This window comes from Delphinapterus leucas, chromosome 10 (genome assembly GCF_059928025.1).
Source record: "Delphinapterus leucas isolate spDelLeu-1000000601 "Yukka" chromosome 10, BTC_Dleu_Yukka2, whole genome shotgun sequence".
NCBI classification, from domain to species: Eukaryota; Metazoa; Chordata; class Mammalia; order Artiodactyla; family Monodontidae; genus Delphinapterus; species Delphinapterus leucas.
The window spans coordinates 53577703-53599362 of NC_143138.1; the positions used below are offsets into that span (position 1 = coordinate 53577703).

The 21660-nt window shown below is 34.8% G+C and overlaps 1 protein-coding gene across 20 annotated transcripts in view; it reads right to left on the reverse strand.

Annotated features, from left to right (window-relative positions):
- Window positions 1–21660, reverse strand: part of CLASP2 (cytoplasmic linker associated protein 2) — a 178148-nt gene that overhangs the window by 39615 nt on the left and 116873 nt on the right. For 14 of the 20 annotated variants that reach the window (XM_089918983.1, XM_089918981.1, XM_089918984.1 and 11 more), the window contains 6 exons: window positions 17701–17871; window positions 17033–17140; window positions 13283–13345; window positions 12211–12317; window positions 8917–9161; window positions 6781–6844 (listed from right to left, as the gene is read on the reverse strand). In XM_089918983.1, the coding sequence (XP_089775109.1) occupies window positions 6781–6844; window positions 8917–9161; window positions 12211–12317; window positions 13283–13345; window positions 17033–17140; window positions 17701–17871 (758 nt within the window). The remainder of the gene's footprint in view (window positions 1–6780; window positions 6845–8916; window positions 9162–12210; window positions 12318–13282; window positions 13346–17032; window positions 17141–17700; window positions 17872–21660) is intronic. The other 6 variants (XM_089918986.1, XM_089918989.1, XM_089918987.1 and 3 more) reach the window with 1 other exon arrangement.

Below are 21660 nucleotides of genomic sequence, written 5' to 3' on the forward strand. Positions count from 1 at the left end.
TGCTATTTTCTTAAAAAAGACTTCTCTGAGTCTCTAATCAAAAGTAGAAATTTCTTTTGATTAGATAAAATGTGAGTATAGCTGAATAAAAATGTAGACATGTTATTTATGGTACTCTATATATAGAATTATACTATTTTTTTCAAAATACTTATATCTTATCAATGGTACTTACTAAATGATAAATATATGCATATATATATATCCATCCAAAATATACATTGGAAATTTTGCATAAAATTTCTTACTTGGCTGCCCTATCACAGAGAGTTCACTGTCAGATGTTGATATTCTCCCATTTCCTTATCTATGATTAAAGGACAAAGAGGAAAGTGGACATGTTAATATAGCACTAGGGCTAAAAATTTGATTTCAGAACAGAAAGCTGAGAATCACTGCTCCTTAAACAGCCCTGTTTGCTTTTGTGGAATGCCGTTAATAGACTATTAGAAAGCGCATATGTGGAGGTTGGAATTCAATTTAAAAAATTAATTGTGAAACTTGGGAATTACTTTTTTAATAATTCAACGAAACCAACCTTCAATGGAATCTATTTATAACTGTAGTTTATTGGAAAATTATAATATTTGAGCTATTACAATTGAGGCAGCCTTTTCTTAACCTCTTATATCTTAGGTGTGCCAGTCATCCAATATAGAACAGAAGAACATAATCAAATTAGATTAATTAGTATATTAAAAAGCACATCTCCAAACAGAATGACAGTTTGCATAACTGCAAATAGCATTTCGTGGATTGCAAAGGGTCCAACACTGCATGAACTCTTCGGGAGAGAAAACAGAGAAAAAGGGTTAATTTCACAGTCATGCAGTAAAGTTAGGTTTCCAACAAATATTGAACCAACTTACTCTCTATTGAGAGTTCCAACACAGGGGACAGCATGCAAAAGGAAAAAAAGAAAAAAAAGAAAAACACACAAATTAGTCGCCATCAATGCCAAGTTCCTGTACGGAATAAAAACACTTAGAAAATAAAAGTGACAAATGTTTTTCAAAGTTTTACGATAAACTCAAAATAGTTTTTAAAACAAGAGTTAAATGAATAGTATGGGATAAGAATATGTGATTTTCCTATATTTCTCTCTCATCTTCTTGCCAAGGAAATTTAAAAAAAAAAACTCCCTTCTTTTCCAGACCCTACTATTGTTGAGGCTCAACTTCTGGAAAAAATCTAAGACTAATAGACACCTGCCAAAATTTCTGTACAGTGCAAACATTTGCTTCTAAAGCACAGTATCTAGAATTTTTCTTTTATCTTTTTTTTTCCTCTTCAGAAGCAATGCATTCACAAGTTAAATTATTTCTGTGAAGGCTTGGAATAATTACTATTGTTTGGAGGTAAAAAGTAACTATACAACAACTTTTAATTTTCCCCAGGTAAGATGTATGTTTTGGCCTCCTGATCCTAAGACTGCAGACACTCTTCAGGAGACCAGATATGTCCTTCTAAGCAGGGCACTCAACTGTGTTGCATTTTAGTAGCCACTGATTGAATTCCTACCCCAGATGTTCAAGACTTCAAGAGGTAGGACTACACAGACCATACAATGTGAAATCAAACCATGCACTTTAGTGAAGGTGGCTCTTCTCAAGTAGGTCCTTCAGAGTCAAATGTCAGAATCACAGGGGATAGCTTTTGGCATCTGACACTCCTTACATTTGAAGGAAAAAATGGGTCTAGAGCAATCAAAATAAAAATCTGCCCTGAATTCCTTAATTTTTCAAACTTATTTATTTTTTAAAAACTTATATAGTGCTTGGTGTGTTGTAAGGGCTTTACATATATTAACTCATTTAATCATCATCGCAATCTTATTAACTCTATTTTACAGATTAAGAAACCAAGGCACACACTGCTAATAAGTCATGGAGGCAGAATTTGAACCCAAGCAGTCTAGCTCCACTACCCATAGTTGTTATCACTGTGTTGCACTGCCTCTCTTAGAAAAATATTTAGAGGCTTTACAGAGTCATACACTGTGATTGTATGTGTAGTATCTGAAAGTTTAAAAAGTTTATTTATCAAGTTACGGACATCAAATAATTTCAGCTTGTAAACTATTTACCAACCACATTACTCCTGTCCCAGGAAAAAACCCAGCATCTATTTCAACTGTATTCAGAAGTTGAAATAGAAGCTCTTTTCTAGCCCTTCCTTTCTGGGATGTGTATTGGAGCTCACCTGATATTTCAGCTGGACTCAGATGCTTACTCTAACACATATAAGAGAAACATTCTGGGGGTTGGAGGTGATCCTAGATGAAAGGAGATGGGGCTGCTGCTCACACCCTGGTTCTCTAAGTAACCTGTTGGGGACAGCAGGTGGTCTCAATCATGTTGGGGAGAAGTAAGGACAGCTTCCAGTTAACATGGAAGCCAGCTACTATTCAGAAGCTGTTAACACAGCTTTAAGTTGACTTCAACTTAAAAGGACATGGGAGGGCTTCCCTGGTGGCGCAGTGGTTGAGAGTCTGCCTGCCGATGCAGGGGACACGGGTTCGTGCCCCAGTCCAGGAAGATCCCACATGCCGCGGAGCAGCTGGGCCTGTGAGCCATGGCCGCTGAGCCTGCGCATGTGGAGCCTGTGCTCCGCAACTGGAGAGGCCACAACAGTGAGAGGCCCGCGTACCGCAAAAAAAAAAAAAAAAAAGAAAAGGACATGGGAAAACACACCCAACAAACCTCATGGTATGAGGTGTCTCCTAAACACTACGGCCCATTCTGGGGTCAAGGCTTCAGATGATTTCTGCCCTGTGAGTTTCAGGATAGTTAAGGTTACAGATAAGTGATTCCAATTCAGAGTGGAGAGCTAACCCACACTTGAGGAAGAAAAGAGAAGTCTCTTTGATGGCCTATTTCAAGGCTATGAGGAAAAGCACGTGGCACATTTGGGGAAATGAACATAGTTTCCAGGATTGAGAGTGAGAGTGAGAAGGGAATGACAAGCAAAAATGATAGGCTTTGTTTGAATATTTTCTTGAAGGTAATGAGTAGTCACTGAAGGGTTTTAAGTTAGTAGAGAAGATTTACCTTTTAGAAAGGTTATTCAAATATGCAGCGTGGAAGAGAATTTAGGGATAGGAGGTGGGGAGGAGGTGCAGCTGGCCAAAGATGATTGTGCCCTGAATTAGCAGTGAGAATGGAAATGTTTAGAAGGTTGAATCAATTAGGACTGAGTAAATTTCTAGAATAATGCCCAAATTCTTCACTTGAGCAATGAGAGGATAGTGGTTTCATCTAATGAGATAAAGCAATGCAGGAGGAAAAGTAGTTTTGAGGTTTAAGATGACCAAAAGGCATGTAACTAAGTAAGTGCAGGAGAACAATGTGGGCTGGAAGTACCATATGAGAGTCACTAGGATAAAGTGGGTGACTTAAGCTTCAGATAAGGTACAGAAGTGAAAAAGGAGGGCCTAAGGCAATGCTCTAAGCAACAGCAACATAAGTAAAACAAGCAGAGAGATAAGTATCTGAAAAGAGAGGGTGTCTACTGTGAGGAAGACTGGATCAGGCACAACAGAAAACACCCCTCTTCCACCTCTCCCACATCCCTTTCCTTAAAGTGTCAGAAAAGATATGCTGGATAAACTCACAACAAGGCTGAAAAATAAAAAGGGATGTCAAGCAGCAAACTGAAATTTATGAAAAATTCCCGGTGGCCAAGCAGATGAGACCATGTTAGCAAAAAACAGAGTACATGTTTATGTGGCTATCAACAGCTTCAAGGTAAGACCTCCAGCCATTTCCATAGAAGAAAAGGTAGAAAGAATGGGCTTATGTGCGGTTAACTTTGCCAGTTTGGAGACAGGAAATGGGAGTTTCTGCTGGATGGCTTCTATCTTCTTGGTAAGCTAAGAGGCCAGGACACATGCTTGGGGCATGAGATGGGTGGAGAGGTGAACAGGGATGGAGTTCTGAGGAAAGACTATATGACACAGTCTCTGTGGAGGACAGAAGAAAAAAACTAGAGGAAGAGGAAAGGCAGCACTGGGCTTTTAGACAAAAATCACAGATCAGAAATGGAGAATGGCACAATATACAGGAATAACAGGGCTGATTTCACCCAGCAGGGGCCAGTACATTGTTTCCCTTCAACAGTCTTAACTTTCAACCAGTGGCATGAGCATGAGCAGAGGTTCTTGAACATATTTCTATTTTAGTGTCAATGACCAGAGTTGCCTGTATAGAACAGGGGTCGGGAAACTATGGTCTCAGAGCTAAAAATGGTTTTACCTTTTAAAATTTTTTTTTTTTAATCAAAAGAAAAGGCTATTTCGTGACAAAATTTTATGAAAATAAAAATTTCAATGTTCATAAGTAAAGTTTTATGGCAACCCAGCCATGGCCATTTGTTTAGATATTGTCTATAGGTACCTTTGTGCTACAATGGCAGAGTTCAGTAGTTGTGACAGAGATCATTATGGCCCACAAAGCTACAAATATTTACTACCTGGCCCTTTATAGGGAAAAACAAACAAACAAAAAAGGCCAACACTTGACAGAGAACAAAATTTTACTTGGAAAGAAAAGAAAGCATCAAAAACAGCTGCTTGATCCAATGATTGGACTGTTAGTACTTTATAAAATTAAAAAGGGGGGGATATCTACTATTTTAATAATATAAGGATATGATGCAAAAGCTCAAATCAAACCCTGATATTTTTAACTCAGCACAGTATGGTGATATAACCAGTTTATTCTTTTTTTTTTTTTTTTTTTTGCGTTACGCGGGCCTCTCACTGCTGTGGCCTCTCCCGCTGCAGAGCACAGGCTCCGGATGCTTAGGCTCGGTGGCCATGGCTCACGGGCCCAGCCGCTCCGTGGCATGTGGGATTCTCCCGGACCGGGGCACGAACCCGTGTCCCCTGCATCGGCAGGTGGACTCTCAACCACTGCGCCACCAGGGAAGCCCCTATCCAGTTTATTCTTAATGAATTACATTACTGGTAGAGTCCCTGATGGACAATCACCAAACAAAAGCTGAACAAAAACGAATTAAAAATAATCTTCCCTTTACATGTGTATTCACTGAATTAACCAAAAAAACAAAAACAAAACCAAACAAACAAAGCCAATGGATCAATAAGAATTGTATGTTCTTATAAAATCCCACAGAAAAAAAAAAGTCTCCTTCCTGAAAACTCTCGGAAGGATTGTGGCTGGTTCTCTGCATCTACTAAGGGAGGCCAAACATCTGTGCTTTCACCAACATCAAACTTGGTTTTCCTACTTGATCTTCAAGAGACTTTTTTTTAAATTTTGACATTCACTTTATTTAAAAAATTTTTTCTTCAAGAGACTTTTAAAAAAAGTGTTTCTCTTTATTACTGTGCAAATCCTAGGATCCAACTAAATTGCATTATTGTCCTAACAAAAAATTAAAAACTGTGACTTCAAGAAATAATCTAACCTTACACTCTCATACCTTCCAGCAGAGATGAATTATATTACTTTTGAAGATGTTTTAAAACTCTATTTTTAAAAGTTGTAGAGATTATTAACTAAAACACCATTTAATAAAACAGGTCCACCCAGATCATAATTGTCTTGTCCTTTGGCTCATACTGCTAACAAAAAATGTCAACAGCTAATTTGTTCAGGATTTTCAGAAATTTTTCCATTAAAGCAATTCCTACAGCTGTAATTAGTGGTAGCAATATCACTATAAAATGGTATGGTTATCTACATGCTCAGTTTGAAAGTTATAAACTTAGTGTACTTTAATCTTTGTCTTTAATGGGATCTTGCATTCTTGGATAAAATAAATATACCTTCTGATAAAAGGATAATCTTTAGAAGTTAAAGTACAAGCAATTTATAATTCTTAGCTGGATTTCAGTTTATGTATAGAGTAGGATTTTAGTATCTTTAAGTACTGTCACAAGTAACGAAAATATTGAAAACAGAAAAAAAAATGAGGGGGAAATGACATGTGCAACAATAAAATGAAGACAATTAAAAAAACAATAAAGTGAAATTTGTTAATATGTTTCTTATGATTTCCCTTCCACATCTCCCTCTCACTTAGGTTAGAAATTCTCATGTAGACACCTGGTGTCCTAAAGGAAGATACTGAATAAAGTTTCACCATTGTCAAACACACTGTTGAAAACAGAATAAATGAGTCCATTTTACAACAAAATTTTACATTTTAAAGCAAAATTTCACAGTATACATGCAGACTATGCATAAGTACTTAAATACATTTTAATCCACATTAAAAACTAAACAAAGTTCTGATGATTTTTATGAACTATTTCAATATATGAAATGCTTCTTTTATATTACTAACAAACTATGGGTGAAGCCATATTTTGTGCTTTTTGTTATTTAATGGCAATTCTTTTCACAAAATTGCTCTTTTAAGAATATATTTATGTTAATAGAGAAGGAAACTGAATAAAAAGTTGGCAAATTTTTTCAACTTACCCCAATTATTTCCTTTACAAATAGTAAAATGTTTTTAGAAATACAAATACTCACCCTAAGTGTATAAGAGTTTTGCATGTTACTATATATTCTTCAGTTTATAGTCTTAGATAATCTCTCTTTGGAGAAGCTTAAACAGTTACTAGAGAGCAATTTCTAAATTAAGTATGATATCAAATACTCAATTTCAATTATGTTTGAAAAGATCATTGCCATTTTAGAGCAATAACAAAGCAAAAATGGCTTATAGTTTTTTGTTATTATTCACTTCTTTTTTGGGGCAATACAATAATGACACCTTATAGGAGTAATCTTAAATACTAAAACATACCTTGCCATGAGGATCAGCAAACATTCTTGTGAAAATTTCACATAATCTTTTCAGTTCAACTCGACTGTCAAAATAATAAAGTGGAATTAATATCTTGCTGTAGGAAGAAGTCATTTAAAAGTGACCTTACAGGGACTTACTTCCCTGGTGGCGCAGTGGTTAAGAATCCACCTGCCAATGCAGGGGAAACAGGTTTGAGCCCTGGTCTGGGAAGATCCCACATGTCGCAGAGCAACTAAGCCTGTGCGCCACAACTACTGAGCCTGCGCTCTAGAGCCTGAGAGCCGCAACTACTGAAGCCCGCTCGCCTAGAGCCCGTGCTCTGCAACAAGAGAAGCCACTCCAGTGAGAAGCCTGCACACTACAATGAAGGGTAGCCCCCACTCGCCACAACTAGAGAAAGTGGTGTGCAGCAACGAAGACCGAACACAGCCTTAAAAAAAAAAAAAAAAAAAAAAAAGTGACCTTACATATAACTGGGCTTCTTAAAAAAAAAAAGCTAAAAAAATCATCCCTCCTAAATGAGAAATTAGTGGGATTTACTAGTCAGGGCTAAATACAAATTTATCAAATGCAACAATAATTCTATAGTAACAGACACTATTTTAAAGGTTGAAAGTTATATGAAAAGAAATACAACTGTACTTCATTAATGTAAGCACAACAGAGGAAAGTATACAGATGACATTCCCAGCACATGAATCTTATCCTTTTAAATGCTATGATGTTTTCTTAAATTTTGCCACCTGAGGGCTAAAATCTTTCTAAACTATGACTATTTCCTTGCCATTTAAAATGATATACTGAACCTAATACTAATCTAATCTTGATGGGGTTGGGAACAACAGTATGATGATTTATTGTAGTGATTCACGAACTGTGACATGAAAGCATTAAAATATATTAGGAAGTATATAGATAAACACTTATTTTAAATTATATAGTTCTAATACTTCCTAAAATAAACAGCTAGTAAATCAAACTCTGAGTGTAGTGGAAAATAGTGGGCCACTTCCTGACTTGATACCTGAAATCAAACTTATGAATTTTCTAAAACTATGCTCTTAAAGGGATAGGCCATAGAGATTTAAAACATTACACAGATAAAAAAACAATAAAGAGGGGTTTCCCTGGTGGCACAGTGGTTAAGAATCCGCCTGCCAATGCAGGGGACACGGGTTCAAGCCCTGGCCCGGGAAGATCCCACATTTCGCAGAGCAACGAAGCCCGTGAGCCACAACTACTGAGCCCGTGTGCCACAACTACTGAAGCCTGCGCACCTAGAGCCCATGCTCCATGACAAGAGAAGCTACCGCGATGAGAAGCCCGCGCACCGCAAAAAAGAGTAGCCCCCTCTTGCCACAACTAGGGAAAGTCCACACACAGCAACGAAGACCAGATGAAAATAAAATAAATAAAATACATTTAAAAAAATAAAGAATTTAGAGAGGAAAAGCAAGCAAAAGCCATTAGGAAAGGAAACCGAATCAAACCCAACTAAAAACCAATATAAACTTTTTTTTTTTTAACTTTATTTATTTTTTGGCCACACCACACAGTATGGGGGATCTTAGTCCCCCGACCAGGGATCAAACCCACACCCACTGCAGTGCAAGCATGGAGTCTTAACCACTGGACCACCAGGGAAGTCCCTAAATTTCTGTTCTTAGAGAAATTCACTCCAAATCCATTTCATATTATACCAAGATTCAAATATTACACAAACATCAAGAATATACCTTCATTTCCAAATGAGCATAAATATTCTTTCATCTCACTGAAAAACTTATCAGGAATGAATTTTAATAATGAGTCAGCTTTAATATTATGCATATTTTATTATTTTCATTAAAAAAATTAATAACATTTTTCATTTAACATCTATTTGTGAATAAAAAGTTTCCTTTTAGAAAGTTTCTTTAAATAGAGCAAGTTAATTAAAACTTTTAAAAGTAACAATAGTATAGATGGTCCTAAAGGATTAAGGCTTGGGAAAATATTTTGATGCCACCTTCTGAATTCAGGACACGTATGAGCCCATACCAGTATCTTTAAAGTGTTATGAAAAAGTCAAGTCAAGTCAATTGTCCTGTCCTAACCAGACAGGACAATTATTTTAAAGACAATATAACTCACCTTAGCGTTCTCTGATTTTTTAGTAAGTTCTGCAGACCCAGGAGGCCTTCTTTCCTTTCTGACCAGTTGGAGCTAGCACATCTGTTGAGGACTTCTGCCACATCTTCTGTCTGCCTCATGTATGTAGGAATACTACCATTCCGAGAGCTATAGGAGCGTTCTGAACAAGCACTGGATGCATCGCTGTTGGCATCATCATCTGAATGCATCCCATATGATTCATATCTTCTTCGAGCAGGTTTTTTCTGTTACACATAAAGACTCTCATTAGTGGTAGCTAAAATAATATGCTGGTATTTCACAAATTTCTACTGACCATAAAAAGACTGGTTTTTGTTTAAAAATCAGTGTAAAGCATGCTGCTAATCATTGTAATAATAAAATGTTGATATTTAGTTTTTCTTCAAAAAACATGTTTTAGGAGTTAGTAGATGAAATATTCTTTAACTATGGCGAGTGATAAAAGCAGAATAAGACTACTGTATGAAAGTCAGGTATGTAAAGTGGGGAGCACTAAAAACATGGGGTTCTCCCTTTTCTTTTCTCTGGAAAACCAAAAAGAACTACAAGAGTATAAACGAATGGACTCTGTACTAAAATTCTGAGTTGTTAAGAAGAAATTACTACCTTTTTAAAGGATGAGAATGGATCAGAAAATGGGCAATGGATCAGAAAAACATTTTTCCCCATGTAAAGTTCTATTTTTTTCTGTCTCTCAACCTTCTCTTTCCTCTATTCTCCTTTCACTTCTACTATCACTTGTCTTGCCACTCTTTCTTCTCTTGTACGCAACCCTGACATTTCCTAGAGAAGTAAAATACAGAGAATGATGAGAGCCTGTTTTGCTTACTCTTACTTTTAGGAGGCAAGCTCCTGGAGGGTCCTCCATGTTCTTCCCAATGTGTCTATACTATCTATTTCAATATTTATGAGAAAGCATATTTAGATTCCTTTGATTTCTTTACATCTGAAGCTTATTATTTAATAAATGTAACTGCTAATTTTACTTTGAATATTAAAAGTGAAATGAGACAGAATAAATAGCTTATTTGAGATTTCTTTGGAAGAATTAGAAATAAATCTTTATGTAACCTGATATTTGAATTTAGGCTGGTGAGCAGTGAAGATATTTCTAAGAAACATTTAAGCACAATAATTTTACACAGTTCCAGGTGACTTAAATTCTCCAAGTTTAAAATCTAAAAGAAATATAATCTGAACTCAATTAAAAATAGTTTTATAATGACATTCCCATCACTAAATTGATTTTAGAGGCACCAACTTAATTTAGAATGGCAAAAATGTGGTATTTCCTGTGTTGGTCTTCAAGACCAGTTTTGTTATAGACATCAGTGTCGATGACATCATTGCATTTGTATAAAGTAATCAGGCTTAAAGGATGAGAACCCCCATAGGACACTCTGTTTAAGCACTATCTCCCTGCTGATAATCATATAATCATATATACAGAAAAATTATGTATATCTAAGGATTTTATTACTTCCATTTGAATTTTTTATAGAAGACTATCATCTGTTAAACTGATGAAGGAAAGAAAAAAAAGTTATGGTATCATAAGATGTCAGAAAACAGCAATGTCTATACCTTAGTCCGTATGTCTCCTAAGAGCTGAGAGCAGATTTTTAAAGAGAAAAATTGAAAATAATGAAAAACATTTTGCTAAACAGCACAGTGAAGTAGGCATAAACAATGCCCATAATTAGAAACATTAACTTTTAAAATATATAGATACATAAGAACTGCTTATTAGGAGAATATATCTTTAACTTGTCAATATCTTTTAGTCCAAAGAAAAAAATCTAAGCTACAGAAATACTCCCATAACCAGTTTTCCAAAGAAACTCAAGTCTTCTTCCTATTTGGATCCTTTTGTTGTTTCCAAAGTTAATTTTATTTCTATGATTTTCCCTAGGTCCAATTAGACTTAATAGTTGGATAGTCTTTTCCTAAAAACTGGTAGTTACAACTGGAATATCTATGTTATGCAAATAATGGAAGTATTCACAGTCAAATGATTGGGATTCAGCTTTTAGCCCTGGTGGCTAAATATTCCTCATATAAATCAAATACAACATCTTATAACAAGTAATAGTTCAAGAATAATCCATTCAATTCATAAAATTTATGCGAGCAGAATTTAACTAGTAAATCATCCATTTACAAGAAACTAAAAAACATAATTTGAGAAATACACTGATGAGGAATAGTAAATTTAAAACGTATGACTAATTTAATATCACCAGAACAAGATGTGATCAATATGTCCCAAGCTCAAGAGAACAAAGTTCCTACTTAGTTGTATTGATTAGAAAAATCAGATGGCTAAGGTAAAGAGAAAAATTCAGCACATACAGACTGTTAGAACAGAACTGCACGTGATTACATTTAATATATTATAGCTATGATCAATGAATATTTTTAAAAACTTGTTTTTCAAATATATGTGGCAAATATTGTATCAACACTGGTTAAGAGGTGATATGTGGTTTTAAAAGGCATAATGTATTTTTAAATTTCAAAACAAAGATGACACCTTTATAAGTTCTGTGTAAAAAACTGAGTAAATGCTTACTTCTCAAATATAGGATTAATATCATAACTTGAAAGAGAAATTATCATGTTGAATTGACTTGGGAAAAAGGAAAAAGCAATTATAATCACTGTTTCTAATACTTCCTTCATAATTTTAAGTGAGAAAAACTACAGTGACATCTGAACAGCACTCTTCTGACAAACCATCATAGATCTACGGATTATGTTTTTAAGCCTCACTGTTTAATGTGTCAGGTATAAAGAGCCAGAAAGATATCTTAAATATAATTTGTTTTGAAGGTGTACTTTCTCTCAGCTCAGAAAATACAAATAAATAAAGACTAAACAAAACTGTACCCCAAACTAAAACAATCCCTAAATACCCAAGGTTAAGCTAAACTTGAAATTACATACTTGTAGTGTACATATTTATATACTAATCTATCTGCCTTTATTCTCAGTGTATTACAGTATATAAAAAACATCACCATATTAACAATATCAATATTTATATTCCTGACATCCCATCAATTACTATGGGCCCTGGCTTAAAAATTTGGCAATTAATAAAGATCAAGAATTAATTATACTGTTTTGTTTTTTACATTGCCCACATTTGATCTTCCTAGATTTAATACCAAGAATTTTCCCATCTCCTTTCCCACACTTGTGGATTGGCTCACTCATACATTAGTTTCACAGTTGGAACATCTGTAAAGATAAGGAAATGGAGGAAAGTACCAAGGCATCTGCTACTGCCTCCTCCACGTCGGAACCTGTGTTCAGGACTCGCATGGCACTGACAGAGGATGACAGTCGGCTTGATTGGCTGATCCCATACCCTGGACCTAATTCATCAGAAGAAGGAAAATAGCTTTGAGAGAGCCATAAATGTAACAGGGTCACGTTGGAAACTTTAAGATCCTTAAGAGGAGGAAAAAAAAACCAATGGGGCAAAGCATTTTAAAAGCAATACTGTATTCTCTGGGTACATTTATTTTTAGTCAAATAAAAGGGCAAAGGCAATTAAAATCACTGACAGTGTGTGGGAAGTAAATTTAAAGAATAGTAGCTATGATATACTTTTCACCAGAAAATAGAAGAAAGCATGGCTGGCCAACTAAGGGCTTGCAAGTCTATAGCCCTGTAATTAATCTAGCTCTATCAGTCAGGCAAATCTCATCTGTTTGCTTGAGCCACAGAGTAGCCCAGAACAAAGATCAATTCTCAAACCAGTAACGATTAGGCAGCTCAAGGAAGGCACACCAGGAATTTACAAGGGAAAACCCCTCCAATTATTATCTCTTCTCTTTCAAGACAGGCTGATTCATTCTGTAACTAAGATGTATCATTTGATATTTGTCAAGGACCTACTATTGCCCGACACTCTGAGGTATGTAAAGACAAACCATAGATGGGTTCTTCCTCTCAACTACTTTCTACAACATATCATCATTTACAATTAAAACACTTCATCCACCATTTTGGTTTTTTTTTTTAAACATATATACAAAGATGAAGTACATAACTGAGAACATAAAACAATTTTTATATTTTAAAATGACATAACTTAGGTTATACAAAAGAAAAATGCCCATCTCCAGTGAGAAAAATGTTCAAATAAGATTGCTGAAGGGAAAAAAGTTACTTTGGGGAAAATTTTTTTAAAAACCCACAAATGACTTATTCTCCAACAAATTAAATGTAAATAAAACAAATCAATTTTAAAACATGATTACTCAATGGAAACTGACAAGGACAAAAAACTTAAGATGAATGCACAGATGATAGTGAAAATGTACTCATCCTTCACCTGAGGCCCCATACACATCGGGGGCGTAGAGGGCACCAGTAGATCTGGAATGGTGTCTGGAGGCTGGAATAACAGGACCATACAAACCTCATCTATTACTACAGAAACAAGGAATAGTGGCAGCACTACAGTCAGGCAAGGAGAGTTAGTTCACAATGGTATTACTATTAATAGTTAAGGATCAGAATATTGCCTTAGACTAGGGCAAATGAACACTTGCATTGCAATATCTTCCTTGACACACAACAGATCTTACACCTAAGGGGACAGACATAAGCTCACAGGAGACAAAAAAGTAAGTATTCAAATGGAAGGAAATGTCAAAAGTACAAGCATGAGACAAAAAAATGAACACTGTAGTTTCAAAAAAAAAAACCACTATGGTAAATAGTAACCAATAATAATCCCATCTCCTCTAATCCTGAACCCAGTGAGGCAGTTGTTACTATTCAATTTTACAAATAGCTAAACTAAAGCACAGAGAAAAGTTAATTAATTTGATCAAGGCCACACCTCAGTATTTGTAGTCTTTCAAGGCCTTTGCTCCTAAATAGTACACATACCATCTTTACATTGTTTAAAAGATAACATACCTCATTTATGTTAACATAAATGTTTTCTATAATGGTTCACAGTATATAAGTTCTGCATTCAGTAGATTATTTAAATATCAAAGCATATTTTGAGCACCAAAAAAGGGGAGTATTAACAATTTAATCAAAAAACCTAGAAACTTGTGACTTCTTATATTTATGACATCTCTCTAAATCTAAATTTAGGATATTTAAAATTTTAGATCTTAAAATCCTGATTTTCATAACATCATAAAGTCAGTCTTTTTCTTACACACACAAACAAATAAGCCAGGAAAAAATCATTTTATTATTTAATGAAACATATTACTCATTTTAAAAGTTACTCTGCTTCAGATATATTAATGAGAACAGTTAAAATACTTTTATTACATGAATTACTCTTTCCTTTGCCACAGGACCTTAATGAATAAGAAAATGATCAAAAAGATTGAGAGATAGGATTAAAGAGAGAATGTTGCATAAAATGTTTTAACAGACCCTGAAAGGTGATTGGTATCATTAGTAAAACATACTAATATATAGTTTTAATTTTACCCAACAGAATAATTTCTAAAAGGATAAGGAAGAGTTGAAGCAATATGGAAATGCTTTAATAGATGAAAAAATTTTGAAAACCTTTTGATATCAATAGGTATCTGTGGCTGAAGGTAACACTCACGTGCTTGTAATAATGTAAGCCTTTTTTTGAATCTTGGTTCCAGAAACAGATGGAAACTAAGAGTGTGAGTTCCAGAGTTCATCTTTGTTTAGCCCTGATTTATTTCTGGTGTTTTAGGACCCTGATGCTGGCCTTGTGTTACAACTGAATAAATGGCAAGCTATGGGATTCATCTGCTGAATGGCCATATTCAAGTCAGAGGTGACAAAAGGATTCACCAAATAAAGAAAGAGAAAAATGTAGGCAAATATGGCAGAAAATGGGAATGAAAAGGACAATCTGATTTCTGGGAATGCTATCTTCATCTCTGTGTAATAAACAGGACTAATCTGCTACCTTTACTATGCAATATCCATATGTAAATAAAGGGCTACAAAATTCAATTCTTCTAAAACTATATGATTAAAAGGTTTAACCACCTTTAAACCAAATAGGATGTTTCATCACAATTGGGAAAACTGCCTCCTTTAATAATAAAATTTAAATGATTTAAATTGCCAAATGACAGCTTTGAGATAAATCTAGATCAATGACTAAACAACGTATCTCTTTAAAATTAGGCATGACCACCTAGAGGAGTGGGATAGGGAGGGTGGGAGGGAGCAAAAGGGAGGGGATGGGGGATATATGTATAAGTTCTTACTCACTTTGTTATAAAGCAGAAACTAACACAACATTGTAAAGCAATTATGCTCCAGTAAAGATGTTTTTAAAAAAAGGCATATTAACATGTTTATTTTTTAAGTAATTAGAAGTTGGTTATAAATTTCCTCTAATCTCTGACTATTGTACACTTTTAAATGGTACAGAAACCTATTTTTGTTTCTTCCCGATATCTCACATTTTCTACTAATTGTACATTATACAAATATAAGTATTATACCGTTAAAAAAATCTAAGATCCTTGCCACTGATGTGTCACACAACTAACTGTAGGTAAGCAAGCACTGTTCCAGGGGGAAGACTGGGAAGAGCAGTCGCAGCAGTGACGATGACCGTGATAACCACATGCTCACTGTGTGCAAACACTGCTCTGAGGGACAGTTTTCATGTATTCTCTCCTTTACAGTGTCTTCAAAGCAATGCTAAGAACTACATGCTAGTATTATTCTAGCTTTACAGATAAGGAAAAACCCAGGTATAAAACAGCTACAGAGCTGGGGTATCAACCAGGCCATCTGGCCCTAGAACATATGCTCTTAAACTATCACACACCCACTCTACTTCCTTTGACTCTTCAAGGTGGCATGCTTACTTTATACAAATGTAAGATTTATTTCATTTTTAAACATATATGCATGAGGATGTACCATATATATATGTATATGTATGTGTGTGTGCATGTATACACACACATACACAGATACTCTACAGACTAAGCCTACTGTATATTGTGCATGAACTAAATCTACCTCTGGCAGAGTATAGAAGGAAACTCTTTGGCACCTGGGACTGGAACACAAACAAGGGTTGAGGATACCCCTGCCTGAGTTCCTAGCTCAAAGGGTTAGTACAGGATAGTCTAGTAGTGATATGGTTGAGCCAAATGGCCCAAAGAACTAGAAATTAATCTCTAGAAATTCTATACTAACGTGTCTATTGAAGGAAATAATAATTCCAATAAATAATGAGTGGAACTATGTTCTACGTAAGTGTCACAAAGTCTGAAGTGCAACTCTCTTAAGTATTACAGTAACCTGCATTTTATGGAATTAAAAGAAAAAACCTGAAATGGCTATAAGTAAGTGCATATAAACAAAGTATTAGTTAAAATGCTGAGGACCACAGAGAAATTCTAAAGATTTTCAACATAAAAAATTCTGCCTCTCCAATTACTCTAAAATATTTAGTTTTTTAAAAATCATTTAATATTTTTATAATTGAGGTAAATATAGTATTATAATCAAGGGTATAATAAAATCTCTATAATCAGGGACAGACAGGTTTCACAGCAATGACATGATAGAAGCTAATGCATGGGAAATGTTGTTAAATTGTAAAATACTGTAAAAATATTAATCCCTCCTATTTTAATAAGTAGTTCATATATTGTTTTGTAGCATTCTTTCTAGTAATCTGAAATATCTAAGGTGAAATGTTAATCTTTCTGCTAAAAAGGACAAAAGTCTTTATTTTTATCAAACTAAATAGTCCATATTTCACTTAACAGTAAATATTTAAATATTGTCTTTAAATTTTATAGGGAGAGTTGTTAAGAAAAATCTTGAATTCAATATTCTGTAGTTTAAATCTGTATGATATTTACTTGATTATGAAGGCAATTTGTTTATCCAATGTCTAACTTGCTCATTTAAGACAGATAAATGTCAAAGGAATTGCCCAAACATATAATTTCCTTCTGACTGTTCTTGAAAAGAGATAGAGGAAAAGATACAGTTGAAGAAATCATCAACTAAATCCAGGGTGTGTTGTGGTTATCAGATGGTAGGAACACAACAGTGAAGCAATATGCCTCACACCTGCCCAAACACTTACCAAGGGGCTGAAAAGAGCGAACAGGACTCGTATCCCTGCTGCTCTCCCGACTGGCTTCCCGGCTGCACCCTTGGCTCACACTTGGTCGAGGAATACGACTGCTTCGGGCTGGTATGAAGCAACAGCAGCACAGAAGGGGAGTAAACAGGAGATAGAGTTTGTATTTTTGATATTTTGGTTTTATTCTTTTCTTTCTTTCTTTTTTTTTTTTTTTTGGCCACTCCATGCAGCATGCGGGATCTTAGTTCCCCGACCAGGGATCGAAACCATGCCCCCTGCAGTGGAAGTGCAGAGTCTCAACCATTGGATCAGCAGGTAAGTCCCTATTCTTTTCTTTCTTAAAAACTAATAAATAAGTTTTTTCTAAGGTTGAGAAGAAATTTTTCTTGATGAAGCATTACCAGGAATACAATTAAAATTCTTGAATACAGTCTTCTAGTTTGTATGTGATTAGAAGAGTAAAATGATATTTTTCTAAAATAAAAAGATTTAAAATATAAATGAATTATACTTTCAAGATAAGATATCTAATTCCATTTTTAACCTATATTTCAGTTGTCCTTGAATTTTAAGTTGTTTTTCTCTAACTTAAAGTGCCTAAATTGAAGTCTTCAATGCCTGAAATACTAAAGAAATACAAGGTCCCAAGTTTTGCACAAAAATCTTACCCACTGAGAGCCTAGATGGACTAGCCTCTCTGCTACAGCCCTGGCTTCGTGGTATCTTGCTTCTCTTCTGTGCTGAGGCTGAATTGACCAGGACTCTTTGAACACCAGAGCTCACAGTGGAGAGGGCTGTTGTGGTCAGAACTCTTCCCGGAGACCCAGACCGGCTGCCAGCTAAACACCAAACATACATACAAATGTTAAGATATGAACTCCAAGAGAACTTGTTGAAAGGATAAAAATTCAAGAAGTACACCTGAGAAAACTGTGATGGAATGGCAGTTCTAAGTTCAAAGGAGTTAGACTGAGGAAGGTTTATATATACTCAAAACCTGGAATAAAAAGGTATACTATATATACTAGGATTGAATGGTAAATCATGTAAATATATTTTCAGTTTGGGGAGTATAAGATGCTATGTTTAATAAGGACAACACTATTATGATTTTCAGAACATAAACAGTAGAAAAGATTTCCAAAGAAATAAACTTATCTAACAATACATTTCATGCAGCTAAAGCTATATGTTAAAATGCTATATATTAAAGCTATACATTTAAAAGGAAAAAATTAATAATTCTATTATTGCTATCATTTTTGTTAAGAATATGGTAATGAAAATGTGCTTCCTGTTAAAAGTTTGCCTGCTGAGATGCCTCTAAATGGGCATAACAAGGTTATCTTGCAACTATGTATATTTTTAAATTTTTACAAGATTTAATTTTAAATGTTTACAAAGTTAGGCCAGCTGAAAAAGAAACTTGCATTTTGTTATTTGCCTTCAAATAGCGAAGGGGTCTTGGGTGGCCAGTCTGCCAAGTTGATGTATACTGAGGGTAAAACACAACTAATGGGCAAATAAATGTCAAAGAAGGCAGACCCTTTCTAAACTAGTGATTTTCAGTCTTGGAAGACAAAGGATACGTGGTCAGGGATAGAGAAAGGGAGCTGGACAAAATCTCAGAGATTGGGGTAAGAGTTAAAAAAAAAGTTAAGAAACATGCTTTTAAACTAGAATTGCACGCGTTAGTGTTTAAGGGGATAAGCTCCTTGTCAATCAAAACATTTTTTGTCTGCATTGAAAAGGAAAATGAACTAGATAACTCCAAAGTATAATTTAACTCTAGATTCTGGATGGTAGCATTATAAAAGTTAAACTTGCACTTAAATAAAACGTCATAAAAGCAACGTTTCCTCTTTGTCGGGGACTTCTCCACAGTCACTGCTCACCTGGTATAATCTTACCCAATGACACTTCACTTCCACAGAGCAAAGATTAAAGAGTCAAAGCCAATGGGGACAAGCAGGGAACATCAGCCAGGGAGCAGTGCTGAGTGTAAGGCAGGGAGTGGTGACTTTTTAGTTCAAGCCAGCTCCGTCTTGAGGTAATACTGGCTACATTTTGGGACTTTTTTGTTTTTTAAATGAAAGCTTTGACGTGTCCTGATTTTTATTATGTTGTGTAGACCAAATAATACATGAATAGAGGCAGGCTGAATGTGGTTCATGGGCTGCTGATCTGTGACCCTGGCTACCATTTTCTTGGCATGGTCTTCCTGAATACAATTTAAACTCATGCTTAATTCCTAAACTTTATTAGTACACAAAATGAAACTCATCTTCCGCTGGTTATAGCAATACTGTAAAACAAATCAATGTTTACAATGACGTTAGCAATTTATTATCTGTGTAGAAGGAATTCTAAATTGTTGCAGGGAAATTATACAAGTGTACTTTAAAATGATGAGTCATTTGAATTGTTTCATGGTATTTCAGATGAAGAATCTTTAAATCAAGTTTCTTTCAGTTATAACCTTAGAGATACTCACAAGGCACCTATTTTCTCCATGCAGCATCTAAACTAAACATACACACCAAAACACCCAAACACCCAACATGCTACAAACTCACAATGCAAGATAAGCTGATGGAATATTTTATGGGAACACTTGCAACAATATAAAAAGTATAAATTATGAACTGAACACATACAACACGTTATTCTGTTAAAACTAATGTAAGTTTAGGGGGTGACAGTGTTGGTAGGAGACTGGAGAATTCCTTGAAATGTGGATCTATTCAGCAGAGAGGAAACATATAGTATAGAAGCAGAGTAATCACGCTACCTATTCTAGATTTATTGACTTTATCAAAACTATGCAAGCTCACTCTCTATATATTTAAATTCATTCATGCCCTCTCCTGGGAAATAAAATTGGCAGTGTTAATCATTACCCGCTCTTCTCCAATGGCCGCCCCGGCCCCAACCAACAGCACGTTAATTACAGTGACTACAACCCATTTTGGAATTATTTATACTTAGAAGAAAATATCAAGGCTCTTTCCCCAGCAAAAGAACTACCAAGGCTAATTATTTCTTCTAGAAAAACCACACAGTTGATGAAAAAGAGTATGATGTACCTAGGGAATAGCATGCTACTAGAAAATACTCTTATTTATGAAGTTTGGAATTAGATATCTAATTTCTCTTGTGCTGCCTAAAGTTTTCAAATTACCATTTTATACTTTTTATGAGGTGTTTTCAAGGCATTACTAAAGCTCCTTCGTTTTTGAATGTTTACATCTGTGGCATCAACATGGATAATTTAAAAAACCCAGGGTTTTGGTAATAAATAAGGACAGGTCAAAGAAAAATCATAATTGGTGATTTTTACCCCAATAATGGCTACAGAATGATATAATATTAAATGTTAAGAATTTCTGCTGAATAGAACCCATTCTTGATAATGAAAATAGGTGATCAAACAACAGATGCACACATAAAGTCTATATATTCTTACCACCAATGGTATTAGCAGATTGTGATCCTGAACAAGTGTAAAGGCAGAATTAGGGTAAGGGTTATAATCCATGAAGAGGGAAGAAGCAGATTTAAAATGAATGGCAGATGGAAATAAGAAAGCTTTAATCAGTTCTTAGAAAATAAAAAATTCTAAAGCAAAAAAAGCAAACTTTAAAAAAAAAATCCCAAAACCATTGATGCCTGTAACAAAAGCAGAACATTTAGTAGTTTTTAGCTGATAAACTGAAATCAGACACTCATGTACAAAGCAGATGAAATGAAGGTGCAAAAGTAAATGTAAATTCTTCAGCTTTTCTTCTACTGATAGTCTAAAATCTAAATAATTAAATGTTTAAATTTTTATAATTTAAACATTTAATTTAAAACTACAGGTAAGGAAGAACAACATCTTCTAGCTGAAGAAAAATTAAATGAAAAAGCTACGGGTTTTATCTTTCTTAAGACACACAGGGGAAAAAACCAAACAGTAGAGGGGTGGGGTGGAGAGACAAAATTTCTGACAGGCTGTACAATCATTTGTACATAATCAGTCACTACCAACAACAAAAGACACAATCTTTACATAAACATTTAAGTCTGGAAGTCTCTCCACTGGGTCTGTTTTTATTTATTTTTGGTTAGTCATCAGAACATACCTGCTTTGACCCAAGAGATTTTTTTTTTTCCTAAATGGTGATATAAAAATATGGAAAAGACCATGCAAACCCTAATGAATTACTTCAAAGCAAAGTGAAGATGGAGAGCACAGCAATATTTCTGTGCAAATATGTGTAAAGAAACTTGCATCAAATTATACAAGGCCACAATATCTTTTTTCAAAAGAATTTGAAATGAAAAAAACAGTCATTCAAATAAATAAGCAGGCAGATAAACAAAAACCTCACCAATATGATTTAAAATCTAAGTGATTTTATGGTGGGAACGTCTTCTGATCTTAAAATCCTACTAGGCCTAAAAATCTATCATTATGTTCTCACACTCTAAGAGAGGATTTCAAGTATTGTGGATTGGGTTTCAAAGTGAAAAACCAAATGTAAAAAAATTATTCTATATTCTCTTGAAGTGATCAGTAGTTATAATACACTTAAAAGGGAGTTCCTTAAGTAATATATTAAAAAAACATACACAAAGCACTTTGA